Source organism: Leptidea sinapis, chromosome 27 (genome assembly GCF_905404315.1).
Source record: "Leptidea sinapis chromosome 27, ilLepSina1.1, whole genome shotgun sequence".
NCBI classification, from domain to species: Eukaryota; Metazoa; Arthropoda; class Insecta; order Lepidoptera; family Pieridae; genus Leptidea; species Leptidea sinapis.
The window spans coordinates 7,999,509-8,027,445 of NC_066291.1; the positions used below are offsets into that span (position 1 = coordinate 7,999,509).

Genomic DNA, 27,937 nt, shown 5'->3' on the forward strand with positions numbered 1-27,937 from the left:
CGTACTCTACTAATGCGCGTAGATTACTATTCATTCAATTTTAATCAATGAGCCACAGGAGTTAGTGCTTATTAAGATCCGCCGATCGAGCATCGACGCGAGTTTACACAAGCGCTCGCTGGCCGGCTTACTGATTTTGTATATATATCGTGTAACTGAAATAAATTATATACTCCTCACATTCTTCATACTACTCAAGCAGTCGTTTTATTCAATCTTCAAACGCCCAGGACTCCAAAACATTATTTACGTTTTTTTGTTTTGTGTAGACGAGCCAAATGTTTAGAGCTTCTATCATATTGCCAGAGTCAAAGCAAAGTTTGCACAATAAATTTACATTTTAATCTTGATGTATTTTATATTGCAAAGAAAAAATGTTGTGCAATATTTAATTTTATATATTTATACTACACTTATAATTTTAAAATGATATTTTAGTATATTTAACACGCACAATGGAATCGGTTATTATTTTTCGTTGGCAGCACCATTATTTACATTTTTGATCTCGAATTACATTTCCGACTATAGGTGCTTGGAAAATTTTCAGTTAAATGCGCTCTCATTAAGTTTAAGTATATAATTTTGTCTTTGACAGTCTAAAGTCTGAAATCGTGCAGTCATTAAGAAGGCGAGGAAATAAATAGTGATATTCGCATTCTTTATACGCGTGACCTTAGTATTCAGCAATCGATTTCTTCTCTTCTTCTTCCACAACTCGTTTTATTTCTGCACACATTATAAAAACAATGACCAAATTCTCACTATCGCTGATCTTGTAATGTTGCTCGCACGCAAACTGGTATAGAAATGACGCGAGCTGCCGCTTACTGCAGTTGTAATGCGATAGATACCGTCTAGCGACGTGAAGCAACACGCAGCGCACCGCCGCTCTTTGCGGTCCGGCCTTTACACGACGTTCGATGAGGTTTCGTCAAGAGTCGCACGCAATCGGAAGTGATACTTCGTTGCGTCTCTGTTAACAACTAGGCAACTCTTAGGGCTCGGACACAAGTATACGGTGTTTATCTACGGCGCCGGTCACTGTTAAACGGCGCGCGCGGCACCGTAGACAAACACAGTTCAAAAAGGAAATATGAAGCGCTTAAAATATGTAACCATATGATTTTTTTGAATATTTTAGAATCACCACATAACTAATAATAATCAAATGTTCAATTATTAATTGAACATAACGTGTATGCGCACCGCGCCGTTGGACGGTGGCTGGCGCCATGTGTCCGAGCCCTTAGCAGTTATTACTCGGTTTCGGATATAGAGGATTTACATATTATAAGGGAAAGGGAACGAGTTATTTCATTTCCACTCCCGAATAAAGATGTGTCTGGGGTTACGCATGACTATTCTGTGGTAAAGAATGAGTTTAGTGCCATGGCACTTAAAAATCAAAGACGTACAATCAGGCTGTTTAGTGTATATTAAAAATCTGCAAGTACAAAGTTTAACCAATTTGACTGTACCAATTAAAAATAAGCACCTTCTTATTATTATATTATAAATGTTATGTACGTACCTACACTGATCAACACAATCTAGGGATAAGTATATTATTCTTAAAAGGATTTGAATGCCATTCAATAAATCTAAGGATAGTTATATAAGATTTCAATGATATTTCTTATTTGTTTTTAATTATTTATTTATTAAAATTTATTGAATTAGGCGTTACTTTGCGAAAATCCATAATTATACAAATGATTTAAGTTTTCTTAAGTGTTAAGTCTCGCGCCAGATTTTGGCGAGACAGCACGTCCTGAGGATGCCTCGTGTAGAGGCGAAACACGTGTCGAATTGTTTTAAAGACAAATATTGGCGGAATTAACACTAAAGAAAACTTAAATCATTTGTATATTTATTTATTGTTTTGAAGTTTCTTGCCCATTGTTCTCAGGTCTGAGGCATACTTTTTCGCTTAGAATTTAGATCATCAAAACTTCGAAAAACGTTGAGTTTAGAACTAACCTCTATTTTGAGCAATTCATGCATAACATAAAATCTCATACAAATCACGGGTGTAATACGTAGCTTGTCACGCACACTAAACTATTATTCCTGGCTGTTATTATCGGTTGTCTAACAGCAATAGCCTTTATCTAGACGTATAAAATATTATCTAAGCATTTTCGAATGGGTGGTATTTGATGACCTTAGATTAAGTATTGGTCTCCGCAGCGTTCCAACTAAATACCGCACTACTTAAGGCGACCCTAAATGCCAGCGACCTTGAGCGATATGAGTTCACGGCTGCCGGCCGATGTAACAAAACCAATATTTTCAAAATTCTTGCGTGGAAAACAGTTTATATGCTTTCAATTCTCGTTATTCACTACTAATCTGAATTAATGAACCTACACAAAAAAGTACAAGCTATAAGAATAACTTTTCTGAGAGAAGTACCGAAAAAAGTCCGTCAAGTCATGCCAAAAAACTTGTTTAACTTCAAAGAAAAGTGGTAGTTCAAAAAGGCTCGGCAGTGTTAACTATAACCAACAGCAAGCATTAGCAACCTACAAATAAGACTTAAGGATATGTGTAACAGGATTAAGTAGTGTTCATAGCTCGAAATGCTATACTTTCACCACAAAACTTGTCTAAAAACACCATGTTTGCGTGTTTTCTGCTTACTCTTCGCCTTAAGAACAATCGCTTTTACTTATTACGGCAACTTTTAGATGCTTGTGTGCGTGGCATCTTGACACTCCAATGGCATCTTTAAAATTTTGTAACATACGCTTTGTGTTATTTTACATTGAAATTAATAAAATACAAAATAATTACATATGATATGTGATCCCAGTGTCTTTTTTTATTTCTTGTTTAATTTTTACTACGAAACCCGGCATTTTAGTTTCAGCTATAAGCACAGTTTAAAAGAACATGTGGCACGCCAACGTCACACATTGTTCGAGACTGACTCGAGTACACCCACGTGGGCGTAGTATTAGTAGCCGCACTTTGCGACTACGCCTGCGGTATCTAGTTGGAGCGCAGCGGAGACCAATCCTTAAACTAAGTTTATGACGTTCAATAAATGATTTTAAATCCTATTTTGAATAATACCAGAGGGGGAAGTACTGGTTCTATATTTAACTAATTATCAACTAGATTTAATAAGAATTTTCCTATTTCGATTCTTAAGAAAAACAATTTTTTTTCATTATTAATCATTTTTGTTTAAAAGAAAAATCTAGTGATATTGTTTATTTATAATAAAAGGCTACCTTAATAACCTTTATTTCATTGTTTTAATGTAATAGCAAATTCTTTATAGTTTTCGTAATCGGCAAAATCTTAAATATCCCTTGAACATGTTAATGTGTTTAAGTAATAAGTATGTACTTCAACACGGAGACAATGCGAATCATTAACCCCCTTATTCATAATAGTATGCTAACTTAAAGCATTGCTAATTCTCACTCTGTCTTCTATTGACCTGAGTCAGAATGAGAAAAAACACTCCTAAGCGGCTGTTTAAAGTTAGCGTCCCATTATGAATAAGGGGGTTAGTATTTTACTATTACTTGGTATAACGCTGCAATGCCTTAAATTATTAATGATTACACAAAAATAAGCAATGTTATATAATATAGGATAGGCGTCAAACGATTCAAAACATCATAATAGATTCAACAATAAATATTTAAATAATTTAATCTAACCTCAGTAATGTTGAAGTTCATTGTCAAATTAACAAAATATCACAAAAAGTCTATGTTTCTATGTAATGAATACAATATTAGACGTAACTTTCTCCAACTCATAAGTATAATATTTTATAATAAAGTCCAACATATTTGTTTCTAAACAAAACCGACCTAACTAAAACATAATATCAAACCACACATTGACATAAAATTATTTTTAAATAATAATCGCAGATTTCTTTAATTTAATTCACTTAAGTATACATGTCTTAATGTAGCCTACTTCAAAATTTGTAAAATGGCGCAACACTTTTATATACCTAGTGGTATTAGATAATTTGTAAATAATATATTTATATATTTATTGCTGTGTATATAAAAAGCAATATCACAGAATGCAACATCTAACAGTAGGCAGTTAAAAATCTAATTGACTCAGTTACTTTTGTATTTCACAAAAAACAGTGAAATACAGTCTTCTTTGGGTATTAAGTTGATCAAGTCTAAAAGGCCACAGTTACATTTCAAAAGTTTTTTTTATAGTTAGATTAAAAATAAAAAAAAGACGAATTAAACAAAATTTACCAAATTCATTTTTTTAAAACAATATGTACTTAAATCATTGTTTCACTTTTAACTTATGCCTCTTTATACTTAGGTACTACAAAACAGTCAAACACGATATTCAAAGTGCTGAAAGCAAAAGTTATTGTGAACTCAGTGAACACACAAGCTTAGTTATAATTATTCAAATTGTATCCGAAGTCTATAATTGTTGTAGATTTTCTCGCATATATCAAATGATACAACAGTATTTTCTAGCCCAAAACAATTCTCACTCTAAGTGCCATTCGTCCAATATTTCAATTGTTAATCATTAATTTAATCATAAAAGTTACAATACTTTGTTGTAGAACTATTAGGGTTTATACTTATTGAAATAAAGTTTTGATTAATTGCAAAATGTGTAACAAGTTATATTAAAGACATAGAAAGAGACAATAAAAGGCCCCACACATTCTTAAAAAATATACCCACATTTAGGGTTGCCAAGGTTTTATTAGAAGAAACACAGTATATCTGATTTCAAAGGAGGTAGAAAAAGAGTACGGACTTCCAAAAAATAGTATAATTTATTTTTTTTAAAGATGCCACACTTCTCAAAACAACATGTGACATGACATTGACATTAGTGGCTGCATTCAGAAACGTCCGAATGTGGCTTGGAGATACCAACATATTAACATTATATAGTCGATTTTTTTGGGAACTTTTATGATAATGGGTTTGCATAATATTAGACAGGCACTGGTATAGTAAATATTTTGTAAAAAAAGAGTATTTTAGCATACTCTATTAGTATAAAGGATGTAGAGTACGTCTACAAGATATAGAATACAATACTCTATTTTAGAGTACGGTTGGCAACCCTACCTACACCTCATTATAACTACACATTTCTTACACTATATCCATATCCGATTATAAGGCGATCTTAAACACTAATTTGTATAAAATATTTTCCCTTATTAAAAATATCAGTTATGTATGCATAGCAATGAATCACCTCATAGGTATAATAGTCGATAAATTATTAGCAACTTTCATTTATGCACAATATATTGCTTGTGGTCTCAAGTTTTTGTTATCAATATTAAAACTAATGAAAATATAAATTTGCAATTTAAAAGCTCAAAGCTTAATTCGAATAGAATTCAAATCGTATTTCAATTTCATAAATCATGCTGTTTTTTATCAAACTACAAAATTAAAAAAACAAAATAGCTGGGTTTTTAAACCACGAATCACGAAGTTATAGATAAGGTATAAAAATTTAGGCTCATTTGAGGATTTTATCGATTTATAAAGTTATGTACATACTAAGATATTCCATTCCAATGTTAAACTAATGTTAAAGTTGCCATTTTGTGTTTGATTTTCATCTTTAATTCACAAGCGTATTTGTAATTTTCTATTTAAAATAGTTTAAACCACTGTATTATAATACAATATTTAAATGTAGGTATTGTCTTTTTTCATGATATGAGTAAATCATAATAAAAGATTAAAATTAGCCTAAAATCTTTGATTGGTATTTGGTATTGATAAATGTTTAAAGATTTAGAAGGGACCTCACGAATATCACATCTCTCGCTGAAACATGCAAAATTATAGAATTTGAACATATTCAATAATAGTTGTTTATCTACACCCATGCTTTAAATCCTCTATTAAAGATTCTGAAACAGTTAGCTTATTGCCAACATTAAAACACCCAATGTTCTAATAACCATTACATCATCCAAACGAGTGTTGTAATGTTGTACTGAATTTCATAACAACAGTCCTATGTTTTTTTTTCGATCCCTTTATGCGCAAAGAGTTTCAACAGACATCCACATTCTTATTGCTCGATGCGTGGTATCTGTATGAATTTCAAAAAAAGAACATTTTCGTTTACGCGCGTTCCACACTACCAGAACGTCGCGCGCCGTAAAAAAAAGTAGGCTATTCGAATCCCCGCCATTTTTGTTTGATATTTTTATTGTTTTGTTTACAAAAAATGAGCGATTCATTTTAAACGCTGCAAAAGAACATTATATTCGAGTGAATTTAAATAAATAATTGTTTCATGAATACATAGTTTATTTGTATATAATCAGTAATGAATGATATAAGGCTACTACTAGGGCTGGTGTTTTAATGTTAGCAATAAGCTAACTGTTTCAGAATCTTTTAGGGGATTCATATTCTGGGTGTAGATAAAGTCTTGTATGCAACTGTTGATAATTAGGTATTAAAACACTCATGTGATACTATTATCACACTCGACTTCGCCTCGTGTGATAAATCCACATTCGTGTTTTAATACCCCTTATTACACAACAGTTGCATAAATAACTATTATGCTACTGTTGTGTAATAAGGGGTATTAAAACAAGAATGATGGCTTCGCCTCGTGTGATAATAGTATCAAATGAGTGTTATAATAATTATCAACAGTTGCATACAAGACTTTATGTACACCCATAATTTGAATCCTCAATAAAAGATTCTGAAACAGTTACAGCTTACTGCTAACATTAAAAAAGCCAGTCCTAGTGTACCCATAATATCATCCAAAGGAGTGTTATTATGAAAACGGATGATAATATAATGTTGTACTGAATTTGGAACACTCGTTTGGATGATTTAATGGGTATTAGGAAATTGGGTGTTTTAATGTTGGCAATAAGCTAACTAGATGATTTAAAGCATGGGTGTAGATAAAGATAATAAAACGACATAGACAGCGAATGTTTACTTTGATAACCGCCCTGATATTATAATTATATTAATGAACACTAGATTTATTGTCATTAGTACGCACCCTTTTTATATGATTTATAGATGACGGCTGTAATCTTGTTAAAAAACGGACAAAGCCGAAATCCACTACGTTTTATACTTCGGATTATACTTCGCCGCCATTTTGTATTAACTATTACAAACTTATGTCAATTCTCACTGAACATTTCATACTAAACTAAATTTGAATTATTACTCAACCCTCCTCTGATAACTTTAATATTTACATGCTCTTCGTAAATTCCAAAAACAAAATTATAAATTTAAAAAAAAAGTGGTGGTGGCCTGACCAAAAATATTTATTTAAAAGGAAGAAATCGGCTGATTGATCGAACCTCCTTGGAAGCGCTTTTGCCTATTGATATTAGGTATATCACTATTTTAACATTATTTACTGTAGTTAAAATATTAGCCATAATAAGCAAATGAGCGCCATTTTCATATTAGGAACGGCAAAGAATGTAGAATGACTTTTCGACTGATATTAATTATAAAGCAAAAGTTTTTTTTAATATCATATCCTACTGTACTGTTTTGGTCGCATATGTGTTGACAAAACATTGTATGGAACACTAGCGGAGACCTACTCACAAACTCGTGGCTATGCTAAGCCCACGACTTTGTCCCAGAATAAGATTCGTCTTCTCATTTGCGAAATCTAATTTAGTAAACTTTTACCATAAATAACTATCATATCTATTTTCTTCTACGCAAAATTATTTGTATTATGTTAACGATTCGACTATGTTTAAAAGAGAGATGCGATATTCGGATAAGCGGTCTTTACATCTACTAAAACTGCGTTTGTGGCGAGAATTGATACCCCTGCATTTTAATATATCGAATGAATTCCGTATAATAATTTTTAACTCTCTTTATCAAAAAATTATAGGGTATATTATTATCGGTTATGAAGTATACGTTTCCACAAATTATACATAATTTATCTAATTGACTTTCAGTTCTATTTTGTAGAAAATTAAAAAAAAAGTATCAAAACTATTTCTTAATTCCCGCCACTATTTAAAGCTTTCTTTCTTTGGTTTTACTACCGAGAAATATTTAGGAGAGAGTGGGTACTAGTAATCACTTTTTTTTATAGGTGCACAAGTTTCAATGTTTAAAAATACCATGAAATGCCTTTTGTGACTCGTAGTTGTCATACGTAAATACTTGGGTTATGTTTACTATGTCTAATAAACGCTTAAATTTCTGACAATAAGTGTTTTTCCTGTGTATTCATTTTCAGGCTAGATAAATTTGTCTCAAATTGTAAACCTAAGTTAAAACCTAATTTGATTCGCGCTGGGACTCAACACGAAAAGATGCACTGTGGCCCATCGACTATTATGGATAAAATATTAGGAAATAAATTTTAATTGCATGAAATATTAATTTTTTCGGTTGCCTACCAGCCTATCTTCCCGTGGGGGTATTAGACTATATTCCTGTTTTCATATCGCTTCGATAACGAATACCGAAGAAAGCAAGATAGGCAGACGAGACGCGTATTTCGGCATGCATTCGCATAGCACATACAGATATATAGGTAATAATCCGCTGCACTCCATGATCCAATGTTACCCACTCTCCCCTCATACTCTAACCATTCGCTATAAATTGTGTATATAATAAACATTACTATTCACCGAAAAATATGAATGTATATATTTTGTAATGGTCAGGTATTGTCTAGGCACGTTTTTGTGCCCATTTCAAATCATCAGCTCTGGGCTTACAACCTGTTACGGCCTCAATGAGAGTCTCCAGAATTGACCAAAAGCGAAGTTTCTCCAGAGGCCAGTTGAGCCAACCGGTCGTGATACAAAAGTAAGTCTCGTGCGGCGCGACGTGGTGGATTCGGTGATGCAGTCGAGGCAGCACTATGTGCCATTCTTGCAGCCACACGACCCACGCCGGCAAACCGAAGTATGTGTGCGACCATTTGTGGATCTAAAACAAGTATTCATCTTACGTAATTATCAAATCAAATCAAATTATCTTTATTTGCAAGATAAGGTAATAATAAGATGTTGTTGGCATATAATTAACAGGTGCTCTTATCCTAACCCATAAGGCATGCAAACTTATAATGGAATACATAGTCAGTTCACGTTTTAATTTCTGTAACAATTATAATATATATTATACTAAAAAAAGATATACATCCCAAGCAAACTTAAACTAACATCAATCATACAATAGTTATTATTTCATAGGCTTATTCATTTTAATTTATAATATTATCTCATTAGCTACACAATGATATTGAGTTCAGACGAAGTTAATTTTTATTATTTACTATTTTATCTTTTAATGAGTAGTATGCTTTTTTTATTAAGTAAGATTTGAGTGACTTTTTAAAGTAGAATATATTTTCGCGCTTAATATTGTCAGGTAACTTATTATAAATTCTTGGTCCCATGCAAAAGATGCTGTTTCGATACAACTCTGTTCTGGACTTCAAAGGTCGTAATTTTTTGTCGTTTCGTTTCGAAATTAGCGTTTCATATTTATTGATATTATTCTTTACCATAACTGCTACTTCATAAATATATATTGATGGTATGCTAAGAATATTTAATTTAATAAAGTGAGGTTTACATGTTTCAGTTGCTTTTAGTGAGCAGACAGACACATTTTTTTGAGCTTTTATCATGTACACATCTCGTTACTCGCCACGGCGCTACATAGAAAGTTAAGATATAATTGGAAGTAGTTCTTCAAAAACGTTTCAAGCCACATTCATCACATGTGGGTTGGGCTACTAAGTCATGACGTCATTTAAAGAGTCACAGTAGGGCTGCTATTTTTTTTCATTCCGTTAAAATGAATCACGTGACCAGTATTGTGTTCCAACTCAAATTCGACATGAATGTGGTTTGGAAGTTTTTCTGGAATTATGTCCAATTAATAAATAATGTTTTAATATTTAATAATAATTAGTTATGTATATTCGGAAATCTAATTCGAGATCCAAAATATCCAAAAGAAATTTCATTGTCAAAATGACAATTCAGAGATTATCAACATTTTTCATAAGAAGTTGACGTTCAAAGCTAAAATTTGAAAACCTCATGGTGATGAGTATCCGAATCACCCCTATGTATGTTCTACGATTTTTCGTTGTTTAGGAGATACTAATTTTTTCCCCTTTTATACGCTTTTTTCACCTAATTCTGGTTTAGGACTTTTTTCAAATTTTTTTGAACACTTTTAGTTAATTTTATTGTTATATATTTATATATAAATGATATTTTAGTATATTTCCAATTATAGATCTCGAATTATATTTTCGACTTTAGTAATAATTTAAATGAAACTGCCTACAAAAATATTCAACATTCGCAGGTAAACGACTTTCACGTAGTATTGAATGACTCGGGTGCAACAAAACCAACCAATGACTAAACAGAACTAAGAGTTACGCTCCTCAGATCATTTGTTTTCGTACAAACATAATTCAAATATTTATTAATTCCGCCACGTTATCCTTTAATAAAAAGAAAGCACAGACTAGTAGTACCTACTCAGGGTTGTGCATTATATTTTTTTATTTTTTATTATGGAATAGGAGGACAAACGAGCGTACGGGTCACCTGATGTTAAGTGATCACCGCCGCCCACATTCTCTTGCAACACCAGAGGAATCACAAGAGCGTTGCCGGCCTTTAAGGAAGGTGTACGCGTTTTATTTGAAGGTATCACGTTGAAACACCGCACAAGGAAGCGACGTCTCTACGCAACGCCAAGTAATCCAGCCGTTCACAGAGCACTGGGTCCCCGACAATTCGAGCTGCTCTGCGTTGCACGCGGTCAAATGGATCGAGCTGATACTGGGGTGCGCCAGACCAGAGATGACAGCAATACTCCATGTGTGGCCGGACCTGCGCTTTGCAGAGCGCTAGAATGTGGGCCGGCTTGAAGTATTGCCGTGCTCTATTAATGACGCCCAGCTTCTTTGAAGCCAATTTGGCTTTGCCCTCCAGATGGCCACGGAATTAGCAATCGCTCGAGATTTCGAGACCCAATATTCCGATACTAGGCGAGGCTTTAAAGGAAGTGTTGTCGAAGAGCGGTGATACGGCAAATGGGGTTTTTTTAGAGGTAAACGCGCAAACTTGAGTCTTCTGGGGGTTACATTGGACAAGGTTCAATTTAACCCATTCTGCGACCTTCTCGAGAGAGGACTCGATAGAAGACACAAGTTTCTCCTGGCACTAGTCGACAATTTCCCGAGAGAGACCTGCATGGCCCGTGTATACGGCATCACCAGTCCTGTCGTCTGCATAGCAATGTATGTTGGAGGCATATATCTATATAGGCAAGGTAACCTCAGGTTGTTAATATTAGACAAGTTAGAGCCGATCAACAATTTATTAATTACTAGCTGACCCAGTAAACGTCGTATTGCCATATTAAAAACAATTGTCAAAAAATTAAAAAAATTTTTTTTGGGTGGACCCTTAAAATTTAGGGGGGTGAAAAAAAAATAGTAGCCGATTCTCAGACCTACTGAATATGCGTATAAAATTTGGTAAAAATCAGTAAAGCCGTTTCGGAGGAGTAAGGAAGTAAACATTGTGACACGAGAATTTTATATATAAGATTTTACTATTTTTAATGTTATTGTTTAATTGTTTATACATTTGTGCTTAAGTAGTATTATTATTACCTTTCAATTAAATTAACTTTCTAAGAATACGCTGAATATTGTAGGATAATAGGTTTTGGGTGCTTAGTTTGCGATTTTTTTCTTGTGAGATAATACGATAAAAATTATTAATTACAGCTACTTCTCGAGACTGTTCGCCGTATAAAAATACTTGGTAAAAAATACAATATTAACTAATCTGTGTTATCTGGTGAAAATAGCAAATGGAATGATAAGACTGCCCCGAATTACTTAATAAATTAAATTTTGTTACTAATAAAACTCTAATTAGAAGCCGGAAACTATCTGTGTAAACTTGTATATTTTATGTTAGTATTTTTCTAAATATTATTGTATTTAAATGCAAGTTTTACAATTATAGAAAAATATTGTATGAACATTTAAACACGTGACCAACACGTAAATTTTCATTTGCCTCACTTCGATATTCCGCTTTTAGCAAAGTCCCCCTTATAAAAAAGGGAAATCTTTTCCTTAATGACACCACGGACTGGGATTAAAGCGAACACCCTCAGGCTCTTTAATTATAAATGTTTATTGTACGATATTACATTGTAATCCATATTTTATATAAAAAAAAAGCCCGCTGAGTTTCTTGCGCCCATTCTTCTCAGGTCGGAGGCAGTCTCTTTTGAATGGGTGGTAGATTTGGACGTTCAATAAGGGATAATAAATCCTATTTTGAATAAAAATATTTGAATTTGAATGTTAAGAAAACACTTTTTATGTTTTTAAATAACTTATAGTGTTGTTTAGTTCTGTTGCTGTTAGTTACTTGTTTGTGTACTTTTTTGTTTGATTCAGACAAGTGTAAAACTCTTGTGAACTATCTTAAAAATAACGAAACTCTAGTACTCTCAGTTCACTGATGCCAGAAAAAATATTATCGTTATTGTTAAAAGTTTTGGTCAGTACCAACTGGGTTGGTACGAAATCCAAACAATAATAATATTTAAAAAGGTTGATACCTGATTTGTCATCGCCACAAAAATACAGCACAAATACCAATATGATATCCAGTGAAATTCATTGGTTATTTGTGACTCGTCATACGTCAGCAGCTGCCAGACGATCCTCGCCAGAACAGGAATTGTTATAGCGAAATTATCTCCATTAGTTTCAATAAAGTCATGGCGCGTTATTGACGTCGGGTCTATATGATGTTCCCGAAAAGGCCGTAAAAAGTTCTAAAACAAAAAAGACACATTAGCATCAAAGATCATACAAATTGGATCTGAATATAATAATGTGATCAAGTTAAAATGCTACACTCCATCTGATGATTTTTGTTGATTAAATAAAAATAAATGATAATATTATTAATTTGTTTAGTGCTTAATTAATGTAATAAAAGGCAATAGAGAAAATCAATTGCATGAAACGTACAATGATTGATAGATGACGGGTATAATCTTGTAAAAACGGAGATAACCGATATCCACTACGTACGTTTTAAGCAACTGCTCGCTTTCAAACTTAGCCGGATTATACTTCGTCGCCATATTGTAATAACTATTTCAAACCAATCATATTATAGTATTAAAAGAGGTAGATATGTCATTAGCGCGCCGAAAATCAATCGCCTAAATTGAGTCAATTAGATCATTTATTCGTAGGCGCTCTCTCGTTACGAAAACGGTACACTTGGGTTTGTTGTTGACAGAAATGCTTACAATTTGATATAGGTACAACATTAACATGCCATCTTGTGTTATGGGAAGATCCACTAATTACGAAAGTAAAAAAAAATCATAGAATTACATACATCCATGTGTGCGTTAGTGTATCACTTTCAAACACCGGTTGTCTACGTAACCTATCTATACTTTTATATATCATTGTTTCAAACTGTGTCAAATCTCACGGCACGTTTCATACTAAACTAAATACCATTTTTTTCTTCGGCAGTCTGGCCTCTTATTACGTAGTATTTACATCCTCTTTGGTATGGAAATTATATGGAAATTTTCAGGTTTGGCTACAGCCAAACCTGAAAATTTCCTGTCTTTCGATACATCGAATGACAGTTGGCATTCATCAAGTGAGGTTTATGTTGAAAAGATTCAAACGGTTCAAACCACAATCGACTTCGTATTTGACAAACCAAATACCCTGCGTGTGAAAACGTTTTAAATTGGTTCGCACTGCACGAATTCGTGTTCGGCTTGTATTCGCTAATGATCGGTTCGTTGAATGAGTTAGAGCGTTTTGAACTACGTCCGATCCGTGAAAAACAGTCCAGTGTAGTCATAGAACTAATTCTAACGATTGAAGGAAACCGGATCTAGTGCGAAATTACCATAGAAATTGTTCTAAGACTACATCGGACCGTAGTGCAAAACCACTCTTAAAGTTCGATTCACCGTTGGCAACTGGTTTTAATTAAAATCTATCCTCAACAACTCTACTACAAGATAACCACCGATAAGTAGTGATTGTTGTCTTGCGAAGATAAAATGGCGGTATACGTTTGTTAACCTTGTCTATATATAATACCTAAGTATTCCAGGGACTAATCCCTGAATAGAATATCAGTGAAATAAGTTGTATCTTTGATCATTTTTACGCAAGTTCCACGTACACGTACAAATTCAATATTATTAATACCCGTTATAGTATTACTAAACAACGAACCGTAATTAAAACACATCATGAATTCGACAACCGATATCGATTCCTACAAGAATGAATGGCAAGCGGTTACCTAATTACGATTAATTTGAAGAAGAAGAATATTAATATGCGAGTTAAAATATAGTAACATGTGAGTATCAAACCAAAATAAATATCAAGAGACGTAACGAATCCTACATTATTTTTATATAATATGCCATATTGAGACAACTTCTAGCAAACGGAACTAAACAACTTGAATGTGATTTATAGTACTGTATGTAGATAGCGGACAAGTGCGTATCGAACTCGCCCACCGAGGGATCCGTTAAATTTTTTAATGGTTTAAGTACAAATGTACAGTTTTATACTCGATGGCCTCAACACAGCTTCCCAAGGAGTAGGTCTCAAAATGAACATGCACGAGACGAAGATCATGTCAAATGTCCATGTCGCACTTACATAACATAACAATTGGGAACTGTACTCTCGAAATTGTCGAAGAGTACGCCTACCTCGGACAAACAATCAAGTTAAGCAGGTCCAATTTCGCGAGAGGTCACTCGTCGAATCCAACTCGGATTTTTTTTTAATTAAAATAAGGGACAAGATGAGCTAGAGGTTCAGCTGATGGTAATTGATACCCCCTGCTCATTACATTGCAGTGCCGCTCAGTATACTTGAAAAGCCCAAAAATTCTGAGCGTCACTAAAATTGCGCTCGTCACCTTGAGACATAAGATTAAGTCTCATTTGCCCAGTAATTTCACTAGCTACGGCGCCCTTCAGACCGAAACACGATAATGTTTACACATTACTGCTTCACGGTAGAAATAGGCGCCGTTGTGGTACCCATAATCTAGCCGGCATCCTGAGCAAAGGAGGCTTTAGTCAGGTAGATTTTAGTCAGATGGGCACCGTTCGGGAAGCTCCATAAAATCTTCTCGTTACAAATACCACAGTGTCTGTAGACGAAGGTTCTCAACCAGTATGTGTTGCCAGTGATGACTTACGATACGCAGACGTACTCGCTAACAATGGGCCTTATGAGAAAGCAAATAGTCGCTTAGAGGGCAAGTGAGAGGGCTATGCTCGAAATTTCTCTGCGAGATCGAATCAGAAATGAGGAGATCCGTAGGAAAGCAAAAATTACCGACATAGCCCAAATGATTGCGAAACTGAAGTAGCAGTAACCATAGTTCCATACTACCATAGTTCGATGAACAGGTGGCCGTTGGGGCAGTAAAGTCCTCGAATGGCGACCACGTACCGGAAGACGCAGTTATGGTACACGACGCCCCCCACAAGATGGACAGACGATCTGGTCAAGATCGCCGGAATACGTTGGATGAAGGAAGCGCAGGACCGATCGTCGTGGAAATCTTTGGGGGAGGCTTTTGTCTACCAGTAGACGTCTTCCGGCTGATAATGATGTATAGTTTTCAGATTATTCCCTGTAGTTTATGACTGTATTACTTGCCAAATAGTTATCATTCAGTTCTAGGTCAGCGGAAAATATAAGTTTTGATTCCCTTGAAAGTGTCAAAATATACGCTTTTTGAGGCATAATATGCATCCGTATCCTTTTTTACCGTAACTTAGAAGCTAGCTTAGTTTGATTTTTTCAATAGACTGTAGACCTGAGAATATCGTTTTAATTTCAACTCGATATGTTCCCCAGATAAAGTTTTGACAGCAGACGGACGAAAGGACGGACAACAAAGGGCTACGTTTTTCTTTTTGAGGTACGGAACCCTAAAAACATTAATGCTGATGCATTTGTCCCATCTGGAATTGCTCCGCGACATTTAGCTATAGTAGCAGGCATTGACAATCAGCCTTACCTTATTTGCCACAAAGCCAATTTTCGAAATCAGTAAGTGAATAACCCGCAGTGCTAACAGAAATATTAAATCCTTCAATAGATTTATTTAAATAAAACGCGTACGCGCGTCTAAGCAATGGTTTATGTTATCAGTGTAGTATATCTGATACACTGTTCAGTGTTTACTATTGGTAGTAATGCATATGGAATCTTTGATTTTTTTTTATATGAAGGGGGGCAAACGGGCGAGAGGCTCACGGGATGGGGAGAGGTGAGGCAACCGCCCATGGACATCCGCAACAACAGGTGTGTCAAGAAATGCGTTGCCGGCCTTTAAGGTGGCAGTATGCTTTTTTATTGAAGGTCCCTAAGTCGTATCTGTTCGGGAAGACCGCTGCCGGTAGCTGATTCCACAAAGTGGCTGTGCGAGGCAAGATATTTCGAACAAAACGCGCGGTTGTCGAATGTCAGACGTCTACGTGATGATTTGTATGCCTGTAATAGATGTAAAGTATCAGTAAAGTTTATCCAGCTTATTGTAATTGTATGTTGAATTGTAAACTTAAATATTTATTATAAACTATAACAATGATTATTTAAAAAGTTTAAAAAAAACATTTTGTTACTTAAGACCATGACGGCCACTCGCCGGATGTAGGTTTGATTCTATTAAAAATCATCATTACAGTAATTTCTTTTGTCCATTTATTGGAAAATGTAATTAATTCGTAATGATTGTGAAATTGATTATTAATTTTAAATATACTAGGATTGAAAATATTATTTATAAGTACTAAATAGTATATTTTGTAATGTTAGAAGCTGCCTCTGGGCGTTCGCCATTGCGTTGGGATTTTTTAAAGAGAACTGTTCTCAGGGAGGGTTTAAAGTGGTTGGAAATAAAAGGTAAAAGATACTGTAATTGTAAAGAAAAGATAGTGTAATTTATTCTGAATGTCACAATACGTGTAATTTTAGCTGTATTTTTACATTAGGTTTTTGCGTAAAAGGTACTCCTTTATAATTAAATAAATACATTGTTATTATTATTAATTTGACCCGTTTTGTGGCCTTTGCAGTTCACGTTTTCAGGAGGACTGCGGCTTCAACCACAGCAACAATTATCGATCCGCGACTGAAATTATCTCCATTTCCTGCGTTATGTGAAAAATTTAAAGAAATAAATATATTGACTGTTGCATCTTAATATATACTTGATAATGTTTTTTATGTTCGAATTCACATTAAGTAATTTGCTAGAAATTGCGACAATCATAGGTCGAGTAAGTAAGTCTTTTATAGAGTGATGTATATGCTTTTACAACATGATCCCAGAAATTGTACAAAACAAATATGTTACGAAATTTAATTAATTAATGATTTAAAAAAACGTTTAAAAGAAGTTTTTTTATGGAATAGGAGGACAAACGAGCGTACGGGTCACCTGTTGTTAAGTGATCACCGCCGCCCACAATCTGTTGCAACACCAGAGGAATCACAGGAGCGTTGCTGGCCTTTAAGGAATGTGTACGCGCTTTTTTGAAGGTACTCATGTCGTATCGTCCCGGAAACACCGCACAAGGAAGTTCATCCACAGCTTTGTAGTACGTGGAAGAAAGCTCCTTGAAAACCGCACTTTGGAGGAACGCCACACATCCAGATGGCGAGGATGATATCCTAACTTGTGGCGTGTCGTGCGAAGGTGGAATTCGACGGCAGGAATCAGGTTAAAGAGCTCTTCGGAACACTCCCCGTGATAAATGCGGTAGAAGACACACAATGAAGCGACTTCTCTACGCAACGCCAAGTGATCCAGCCGTTCACAGAGCACTGAGTCCCCGACAATTCGAGCTGCTCTACGTTGCACGCGGTCAAATGGATCGAGCAGATACTGGGGTGAGCCAGACCAGAGATGACAGCAATACTCCTTGTGTGGCCGGACCTGCGCTTTGTAGAGCGCTAGTATGTGGGCCGGCTTGGAGTATTGCCGTGCTCTATTAATGACGCCCAGTTTCTTTGAAGCCAATTTGGCTTTGCCCTCCAGATGACCACGAAATTGGCAATCGCTCGAGATTTCGAGACCCAGTATTCCGATACTAGGCGAGGCTTTAAGGGAAGTGTTGTCGAAGAGCGGTGGTACTACAAACGGGGTTTTTTTAGTGGTAAACGCGCAAACTTCAGTCTTCTGGGGGTTAAATTGGACAAGGATCAATTTACCCTATTCCGCTACCTTCTCAAGAGAGGACTCGATAGAAGACACAAGTTTCTCCCGGCATTGGTTGACGATTTCCCGAGAAAGACCTGCATGGCCCATGTATACGGCATCACCAGTGCTGTCGTCTGCATAGCAATGAAAGTTGGAGCTGTCCAACATATCATTGATATGCAGAAGAAACAGCGTGGGAGATAGCACACAGCCTTGGGGTACTCCAGCATTCACGGGCTTCGGGTTCGAGCAATATCCGTCGACAACGACCTGAATGCTGCGCCCAGTGATCCCAGTTGATCTTTTCAGAAGTCACACGGTGCAGCTAGATCAAGACTATAAGGAAGTGATCCGTGACTTTGACTGGTATGGCGTCCAGGAAGTCGCTTGTATTGAGCGCTAGTGCACGTGCTCGTTGTCATGGTGAAACAATAGCCCGTGGAGCCCGGTTTACGGTCGCCTGTCGGTCATAGCAGAGAAATGCAGCTTTGATTTCATCATGGATTCGAGACAAAATACCCCGTCACAGTGAAGAAACTAGCGATCAAACTTATACGTGCACTACTCAATCGCTTCTCTTTGGTAGGCGCTAGTTCGTTTTGAAACAGCCAAACTGTCTACTGACATTGTTTCGGGATCATATTGATAAATCCCGGAATGGTCACCGAAAAGTCGCCGAGACAAGCCTGCTTTAAATTTATCACCATTCCACATGAGCCAGCTTCTGAGTTTCGGTGAGGTTAATTATCCCCCAACGATACATGACCGCGATTAAATTTTTTATTCCAACAGAAGATGCTTGCTATAAGGGCCTTCATCCAAAACCGTCATTGAAGTCACATTTGAAATCATAATTAATCATCGCACGAAAATATTCCCGACGCGGATCTATTTTTCAATGAGATAAGATATCTCAATTTATCTCTCAAAAAATATGGAGAGATATTTGCAATTTGAACTATAGTATTATTAGCCACAAATAATCATAATATATTCTTAAATAGTTACAATGAGCCAGTGCTTCCATATATAAAAACTTTTTCGTAAAACTTTCATATAATAATACGAGTGATATAGTGCGTTCACCCGCGAATCAGTAACATAAATTATGGACACAGCAAGTAAATGGCCAAGTCACAACGAAGAGTGCCCTCGCCTTGATTGCTCCATCCTGTCTGATATAGAGAATGGTCTAATTATCGTCTGAATAAAATGTGAACAATGAGTGGTAAACTCATTCAACAACGTACAACACCTTTGTTATGAAAGGTCCATATCCATTATCACTTATCCTTTTACAGCCGTTCCCAATATTCAGTCTATCTCCGGTTGTGGCCTACTTGAGTTAAAAATCGTAACTATAGTAGACTTTTCTGTCCCGATAGGTTTATCCACGGTAACTCACCTTATCCGTACACGCTGTCTGTCAATGGGAGGACGTATAGTTTACCAGCGATAGAAGTTTGTATGGAAATTGCAATTCACGCGTCCCAATATAAGGCGATAAGAATGACTTAACGGGTATATTGGGACAGCTTCGGATTATTGACAGCTAATTACTGACAGTAGAAGGAAGTAATCCGTAGATAATATATTGGGAACGGCCGTTAGATCATTCTAGCTTTTTATTTATCCCTTTACCTATGAGAAACAGTTAAATAATAAATATTTTGATTGTTTTTTAAACAAAGTTAAAATAACTTGTAACAGACACATCCAATGGATTTGTAGACACACCCAATTCCCGATAACTTCACTTAAACTATGGGGCATCTTTTAAACTGACCTTCCCAATTATAGGAAGATCTACTGCACCCCACGAGTCGGCAGCCCAGTGTACAAAGCCAGAAGCGAAATCCGCTGTCAGAACACCCGCAAGAGCCGCCAGCAGCAGAGATGCGTCAGCACGCAGATACTTCGCCATTAAAATACCGGCTGTTATGCATAGTGTACAACACACCACAACACACACATATTCTTGTAGCCTCTTACCTAAAAATAAACAAAACTTAAATCTAAACATGAAAGACTGGGCGCGAGCGCAGGTCCGCGTTCATGCATTTCTTTTATGTCACGCTTATCCATAATCAGTAATCTACTAAAAGAGAATGTGTTGGTAGATCTGGCTAGCGAGTATATTTCTTTCTGAATTCGGGCCTTATTACTTCAGTGCTAGCGTAAGCTGTGATTGTGTTTTTTGTGTGCTGCAGAAAAGAGCTGTTCGAGCAATCTACAACCTGTCCAGTAGACATTCGTTGAGAGATAAATTTAAGGAGATCAACATATTAACAGCACCATGTCAATACATATTTGAAAACCTAATATTTGTGCATAAAAATATAGAACGTTTTAAAAAAACAGTGACATTCATAACTGCAACACTAGAAATAAACATAATCTTGCTCTGCTTCACACAAGGCTAACGAAAATAGAAACATCATTCAAAGGACAATGTGTCCGTTTTTATAATAAAATCCTTGAAGAAATTTGCAAACTACATTTAAAAAAGTTTAAAATATTTGTTAAACAGAAACTTTAAAAAAAAGATTATAATACAATTACAGATAAAAGTGCATGGGATTAAAGCAATGTAAATAATTTTAAGGTCTGCATACTATTTTAATTTATAAGCAGTAAAATTGTATTATTCTATTATTTGTATATTTTCTTGACTTCAAAAAGTGATGCGGTTATCCTATTTTGAGAAATAAACTACTTGAAATTGAATTTATTTTATGACAAGGTCCAAGCTATGTGCCCTTTTTGGGGGAATTGCGCAAGAGTAACCTGTGAACTAATTACGACCTGGTAGAGTCCTTAATCTGGATTTGTATTTCGAGCTGGTATAAGCAATCTCTTTTCTGACTGAATTTTGAGGACTGGTGTGCTTCGAAATTAGCTAAGAATCACAGAGCTTTCAGAATGGTTTTCAGTATTTCCACGTTGCTTCCCCAAGTTCATGTAATATTTAAAAATTATAATATTTTGAGTTTAGTTGTTGTCGAGTTTGATATTTTGAGCAGTTTTCGGGTGACAGGTAGACTATGTACATACGCTGTGTTATTAATTAACGCGAATATACAAATTATTTAAGTTTTCTTTGTAAAATTTTCGTGCCAATATATTTTTTTTTTATGGAATAGGAGGACAAACGAGCGTACGGGTCACCTGTTGTTAAGTGATCACCGCCGCCCACAATCTCTTGCAACACCAGATGAATCACAGGAGCGTTGCCGGCCTTTATTTGTCTTTAAAACAATTCGACACGTGTTTCGCCTCTACACGAGGCATCCTCAGGACGTGTTGTCTCGCCAAAATCTGGCACGAGTCTGATTTCCGCAAAGTAACGCCTAATTATTTTTTTTTAATTAACGCGAAGTAAAGTTATTGCATGTTTGTAACTTTTTATCTTTATTTTACGCGTCACTACAGAATTATATGACAGGAAGAAGTAATTTAAAACTTGGAGTGACTTTACAATGCGTTTATTAATAAGACAGGCGCAGAACAAAGCATTGTTCTCAATTGACTGTTATGAATGACATATGGTACCTTTCAATATTGGCTCTCTAAAAGATACGCCAATCGATGATGCAGAATAACATAAGGGGGGCAACTTGCACACTCCCACAATAACTGAGCCCTATATGTAGGTTCGAGCGTCTAGAGCAGCCGTAATTAAAGTTCAATAATGGGTCAAAAAGCGTGGCATGAGGAAATTGAAAAATCACACAGTTACAAAAAAAAACGTGACCTGAAAAATCTCCAGCACGGTTATTTTTTTTTTATTTAAGTACGTTTAGTCATGAATCATGTAAATAACATGACATATATTATCTGCCGATGTGCACAAACGAAGTAGCTAGAATCATATAATATAGTGCTTGCAGTCGCTGAGAAATATGTGTATCCCACTTTGCTCCACTCTCACTGTCCCCATAGGTAACGTCCCACGTAGGTAACGTTCCTCTGCCATGAACACAGCTGATCACTACAACGCTTTCAAACGTTTTCGTTTATTAGCTATATTATTTAATTAAAGATTTATTGAAATCAGTACAGCAGAGTTTGATATATATGCAGTGAATGCGTATTTAAGACATGGAAGAATTTCTGACGCCTTAAAATAGCGCAACTTAAACTATCCCGTAGTGGGCAGGGCTTACAAACAGTACCGGCTCGCAAATCATCTCGGTTGGGCGAGAGAGTACGATGGAATGCTGATCAGACGGTATTTTAAAAACAAATGAAACAAGTATTCATTCATCTATAGTAATATTATAAAGAGGAAAGATTTGATTGTTTGTTCGCATTGGATAGGCTCCAAAACTACTGATCAGATTTGAAATTTCTTTCACTGTTGGATAGCTACAATATCCTCGAGTGACGTTATAGACTATGTTATATTCTCAAAAAAAATATGGATCCTCACTAAAACTGCAATAATGTAAATCAAGATGTAAAAAAAATACCTAAAATATTCTTTACATCGCGTGCGCTGCGAAAAGTATTGATGATAGAATAACATAATGTATAACGACTTTACAGAACACGAATGTTATATGTGTTCTTTTATTAAAAAAATAAAAATAAAAAGTCGCTACTGCGTGCTTAGTCCTGTGTACGTCCTGTGTCGCAGGTTATGAGCTACTGTGTTATATAAAATGGTGCAGAAATCATACGGATCGTCGTCCCAACTGTAGTTGTCGTCCCAGATGTACTCCCAACTTTTCATGTATGAGTAGACCAATTACTTAAAAATACAATAAATGTTTTTTATGTGAGGGATGGCATTATGCATACAGTGTAGCAGCATATTCTACTAAGTTTTTTTATAGAATTAAATAATTTATTTAAAACAGATTTATTTGGTTTTCCTTTTTTTACCCTATGGTGGCTTTTATTTTTCTGTAATATTTTTTATTCTTTTCAAGTCTTCTTAAAACGAAATATGTACAGATCATTTCTTATATTACGTTATTATAAATTTAGATTCCCACAAGACAGGAATCAATTAGAAACAGGAAAATGGTTGGATTCCTAAGAAGACATCCAAAATGTGTTCACTTAATTTTAAAAATGAAGATTTCCATTTATCCAAGCAGAAATTCACGATGCTCCTAAAGCTCTGTACCACTTTGTACCATGAGTATTTATTTGGCTCGATGACAATACGATTTTGTTCAATGACATACCTACTTGATTCCTAAAAAAAACACAGCATTTTTTTTAAAGAGTTTGTCCGCACTCGTATGCACGACATTGCAAGAAGAGATTCCATGCTTTACTCATCGCGCCAAATTCTAAATTTACTGTTGAAAGTTCTGTGTGCATACTTTATGTAATTTTTAACAAACTTTATTAAGGCGAGGTATTCCCAACACTTTAGGTAAAAATTGCGCGAACGTTAGATAAGATAGGTACGCACGGGCGTCGGGCATGGCTGAGAACGAACCGAGCGATGCGGGTCAACGACCGCCGACCCAGAATGAACCGCGTAATATTTTTTAAAACTTACAGTTGTGCTAGAGTACGGAATTACTGTGATAATATTTTTTATGCATTTTTGAAGTAAATCTTTTTTATCGACGTATGAGAGAAATGTTATATTACGCGCAAAATTATGATTTTAACATTATGGATATCGTATCCGAGAGTCTCGAAGGTGCAGAGAACTAATTTGGGATCATTTTTGAAATCCAAGATGGCCGCCGCACAAAATTATGATTTCAGCAATATGGATATCGTGTCCGAGGTTCTCGAGGGTGCAGAGAACGATTGTGTGATCATTGCTGAAATCATAATTTTGTGCGGCGGTCATCTTGGATTTATCTAACTTCCCTAAAGTACATATGTATATACAAAAATCCCGCGTGGCATAATATTCAAAATAATATTACGTAAATTTTATTTTATTACTTTCCGACTTACATTTACCTATATATTTCAACAAATACGCTGTCGCATCATCATTTTTTTTTATTATGATTCCCGCTTTGTACTTGTTTGCTAAAATCTTAAGTAATGTGAGCCCGAGAGACACGAACACAGTACCTTCCTTGACAGTGGTCACGGGCGTACTGCTGGCTTGAGCGTGCATGCAACCAAGGCATCGCGTTTGGTTTATTACGAAAAAAAATAATATAAAATAATTGATTAAGCGTATTGATAAATCCCACAGTGAAAACTTATAAATACTAATAAACTATCGAATAAAATAAGTTTTGTGTTTATAGCTATCATACTTTTATGATAATATAAACAATTCAAATAAAAATAACAATTTTTCAAAAAATAAATCTATGGAGATTTTTTTTCGTAATCGTGTTTTCGAAACAGCGATAATTTAGATAAAGAAATGAAGATAAACATGTCAAAAAATTGGAACCGTAGTATTTGTAGAAGTATTTTAAGTAGATTTTTAAAAATGTTACTCTTTAGGACTATAGCGCCTTAACATTGCTTACAGTTTACAATTGATCGCATCTTTTAATTATTATTTTCGAGTGATAAAATATCCAAATCTATCACATTTACAATGGAATTATGGTAACTAAAGATAGGAAATTTTTGACTTTGAATGAAAAAAAACATAAAATCCCGCCCTAGGAGCATTGAATGTTTATCGCAACAGTTCTTTCATACCCCCTCCATAGTAGTGTTAAACGTTTAACGGGTTCGGATGTCCACGCCACGGTTTGCAATTGGTATTTTTCCATTTTTATTTTAAAATCATAGTCACCATAATACATTTGCACTTCAATTTAAAAAAAAATCTTTACTTTTCCTTTATTTATACATTTCTTTACAAAAAATATTTTCTATTAAGAAAATATTAAAACAATATTTTTCAATGTCCGCGATTATGAGAATTAACCCTTAATTCTTCAAGTTTTTTCAGTGATAAGTAACCAATTATATACCATATTCGTTTATCTCTTTTTGAGCATTCTTTGATTGGTAGAAATAAATTTGGATTATATGGTAACATTAATTGTAGCAGTTGTATTGCAGGATTCATTCAGTTGCAGTACAGATTAGTGGAATATGTCAACTGACTCTGCACTGCAACTGCACGACTCAAATGACAAGTGTAGCAGTGCAGTTGCAGTTATTTAACAGAATTGATCAGATGATTTGGACACATTGTATAACATAGTGTGTCGGCTGTATTATTGTGGTCTCTATAATAGATGCCTAGAGTGCTATAAAACAAGGATATAATGATGGTAGCATGTCAGTTGATATATAGCATTAGCAAGCAGTTTAACTTTTAACTTAATTAACTATTTGTAAAAAAATACTTGGTTGTGTTGGAAATTCCCTAAATTAACACCTAGTAAATCTTTGGTGCCCATGATTTTCCCAACAGATTTCAAAGATTTTTTACTTCGGCGACACACCTATTCTGCACACTGTTTACGGCGAATTTTAAGTATGTTGTTGTGCAAATACAGCACTGGAAATGGTGAAAAAAAGGGCAATTCATAGTGGAGGGTGATCTATATATTACGAATTATATATTATTATTTAAGGAATAGAATGACCGTGAACCCTTGCCATCTGCTCTTTTTGACATTCGAAATAGGCACACAGTGTTGTAGTTTTGGGCAAGTATAAATATATACAGAACTGAGGAAGATTATATTATTTTGGAGTTGACAAATCTGTATGTACATATGTAGGTATACTTGGAGATAAGATATTCTATCAAAATATTTCTTTTACTCTTATCATATAAATGGATAAGATAATTTGGTAAAATAATTGTACGTAACTAAAAAATACTTGCATAGGGAAAATCCTGACTGATATAGACGAACCAATATTAAATTTTGAATTTTTTTACCATTTCATGCCTTAACTACTCAAGCGAACATCACGAATTTGTGCCAAAATATTAAAAGGAGTACAGAAAAGGATATACCGTCTATTTTATCCCGAAATATTTAAGTGTTCACACATAATATTATTACTAACTACTTAACTAGCTTTGACTCCATAGAAAATACAATTGAAAGGGAGCAAAGCTACTTATATTCCATATTAATAACTAGAAAATAATCAGGCAAAATGCACTCAAAATGAATCAAAATGTAAAAAAAAGAAAGAAAGAAAGAAGTTATTATTTCTTCAATTAGGCCAAAATGACACTCATATTCATGAGTTAAGGATTTTACAACTAAGTGATTCAGAAAATCTTTAATGAGAAGAAGTACACTGATAAACAAAAATAATCTAGACAGCAGATCTTTATATGCTTTTACTGTTGCCATGTATGAGGAGCATATTGCTTTTTTTGCACTGGACTAGAACCATGTCAGCAAGTGACAAGTGAAAAACTGAAGCAGGCTACAAAATTGTGCATTGAAGCCAGCACACAGAAAGTATAACATATAACCTTCACTATGTCCCCCAGTTTGCTTAAGTAACAACAATTATCTCAAACAAACCTTGTAAAATAACTTGGAAATCACCTTGGATAAACTCAAAACGTGGCAAAATAACATAAATGGACCAATTGAACCACAATGTGTTTACTGCTGATGGATAGAAACTGCACTCTCTCTGGATAATAAACTATTAATGTACAATTTCACTCTAAAGCCGAGATGATCATATGCGAGCAAAAAGTAATGTATCATATATAAATAACTAGCCGTCCCGGCAAACATTGTTTTGCCATATAAAGTATAATTCACGCGATAGTTTTATAAATAATAGCCTATGTGTTATTCTGGTGTGTAAGCTATATTATTGTACAGTTTCATCAAAATCCATTCAGTAGTTTTTGTGTTAAAGAAGTTCAAACATACATCCAGACATACAAACTTTCACATTTATAATATTAATAGGATATATGTAGTTTGGAAGTTTTTAATCTTTACTGTTTGACTCCCTACTTAGTTTATCTATACCTAATGTTGGTGTCAAACAGAAAAAATAACACATGCAAGTAACTAACACACTACTACAATACAATAAATGCTAAATGTTTAAAATATTTATTCTATATCATAACTTAAGTCATAATTAATCATATCAGAATGTATACAAAATGTGTATGAAATGTATTATTGTATTCATGAATTTTTAAGTATACAGCCAATATTGTGGGAAAGTACTCACCTGGGCTGTACAATTCAGCTAGCTCTAATGCACCTCGATGACGAGGTCCCCAGCGAAGCTTTTGGTCAATATCAGTTAATAATTGTGTGTTTGCATTAGGATCATCTTCTGTCATAGAATGCTCAAGTATTTCCTTTTGAGTTTTAATAGGAGCTAACAACGTTGTAGCCATACTACTCAAGTAAATTAACGGTAACGCAAACAACCTTTGTAATAAACTGGGGAATGTTGTTATTTGAAAATCATCACTATTATCAAGCTGATTTTATTTAACCAAAATGCTTTAACATTATTTTGGTATCAAACTACACACTATAGGTTTTTTATGATACATAGCTTCGTAGGTCTTAGCACGAATTACATTATATACAAACGTTTTAAATAATTTTTTTTTTTAGAATAATGTGCAAAATACAATGTCAAATGTCAATTGTCAAAGTCAAAGGTTAATGTCAATTCACATATTAATCCAATAAG

The 27,937-nt window shown here is 34.7% G+C and overlaps 1 protein-coding gene across 1 annotated transcript; it reads right to left on the reverse strand.

The window, feature by feature from the left end:
- Positions 1-1,420: 1,420 nt before the first annotated feature.
- On the reverse strand, positions 1,421-27,816 carry LOC126972849 (plasmanylethanolamine desaturase). The gene is made up of 4 exons (XM_050819950.1): positions 27,461-27,816; positions 20,118-20,323; positions 12,657-12,875; positions 1,421-8,966 (listed from the first exon to the last, which is right to left on the reverse strand). The coding sequence occupies exons 1-4, from the start codon at positions 27,630-27,632 to the stop codon at positions 8,706-8,708; spliced, it is 858 nt and encodes a 285-aa protein (XP_050675907.1). The 5' UTR covers positions 27,633-27,816; the 3' UTR covers positions 1,421-8,705.
- Positions 27,817-27,937: the final 121 nt, after the last annotated feature.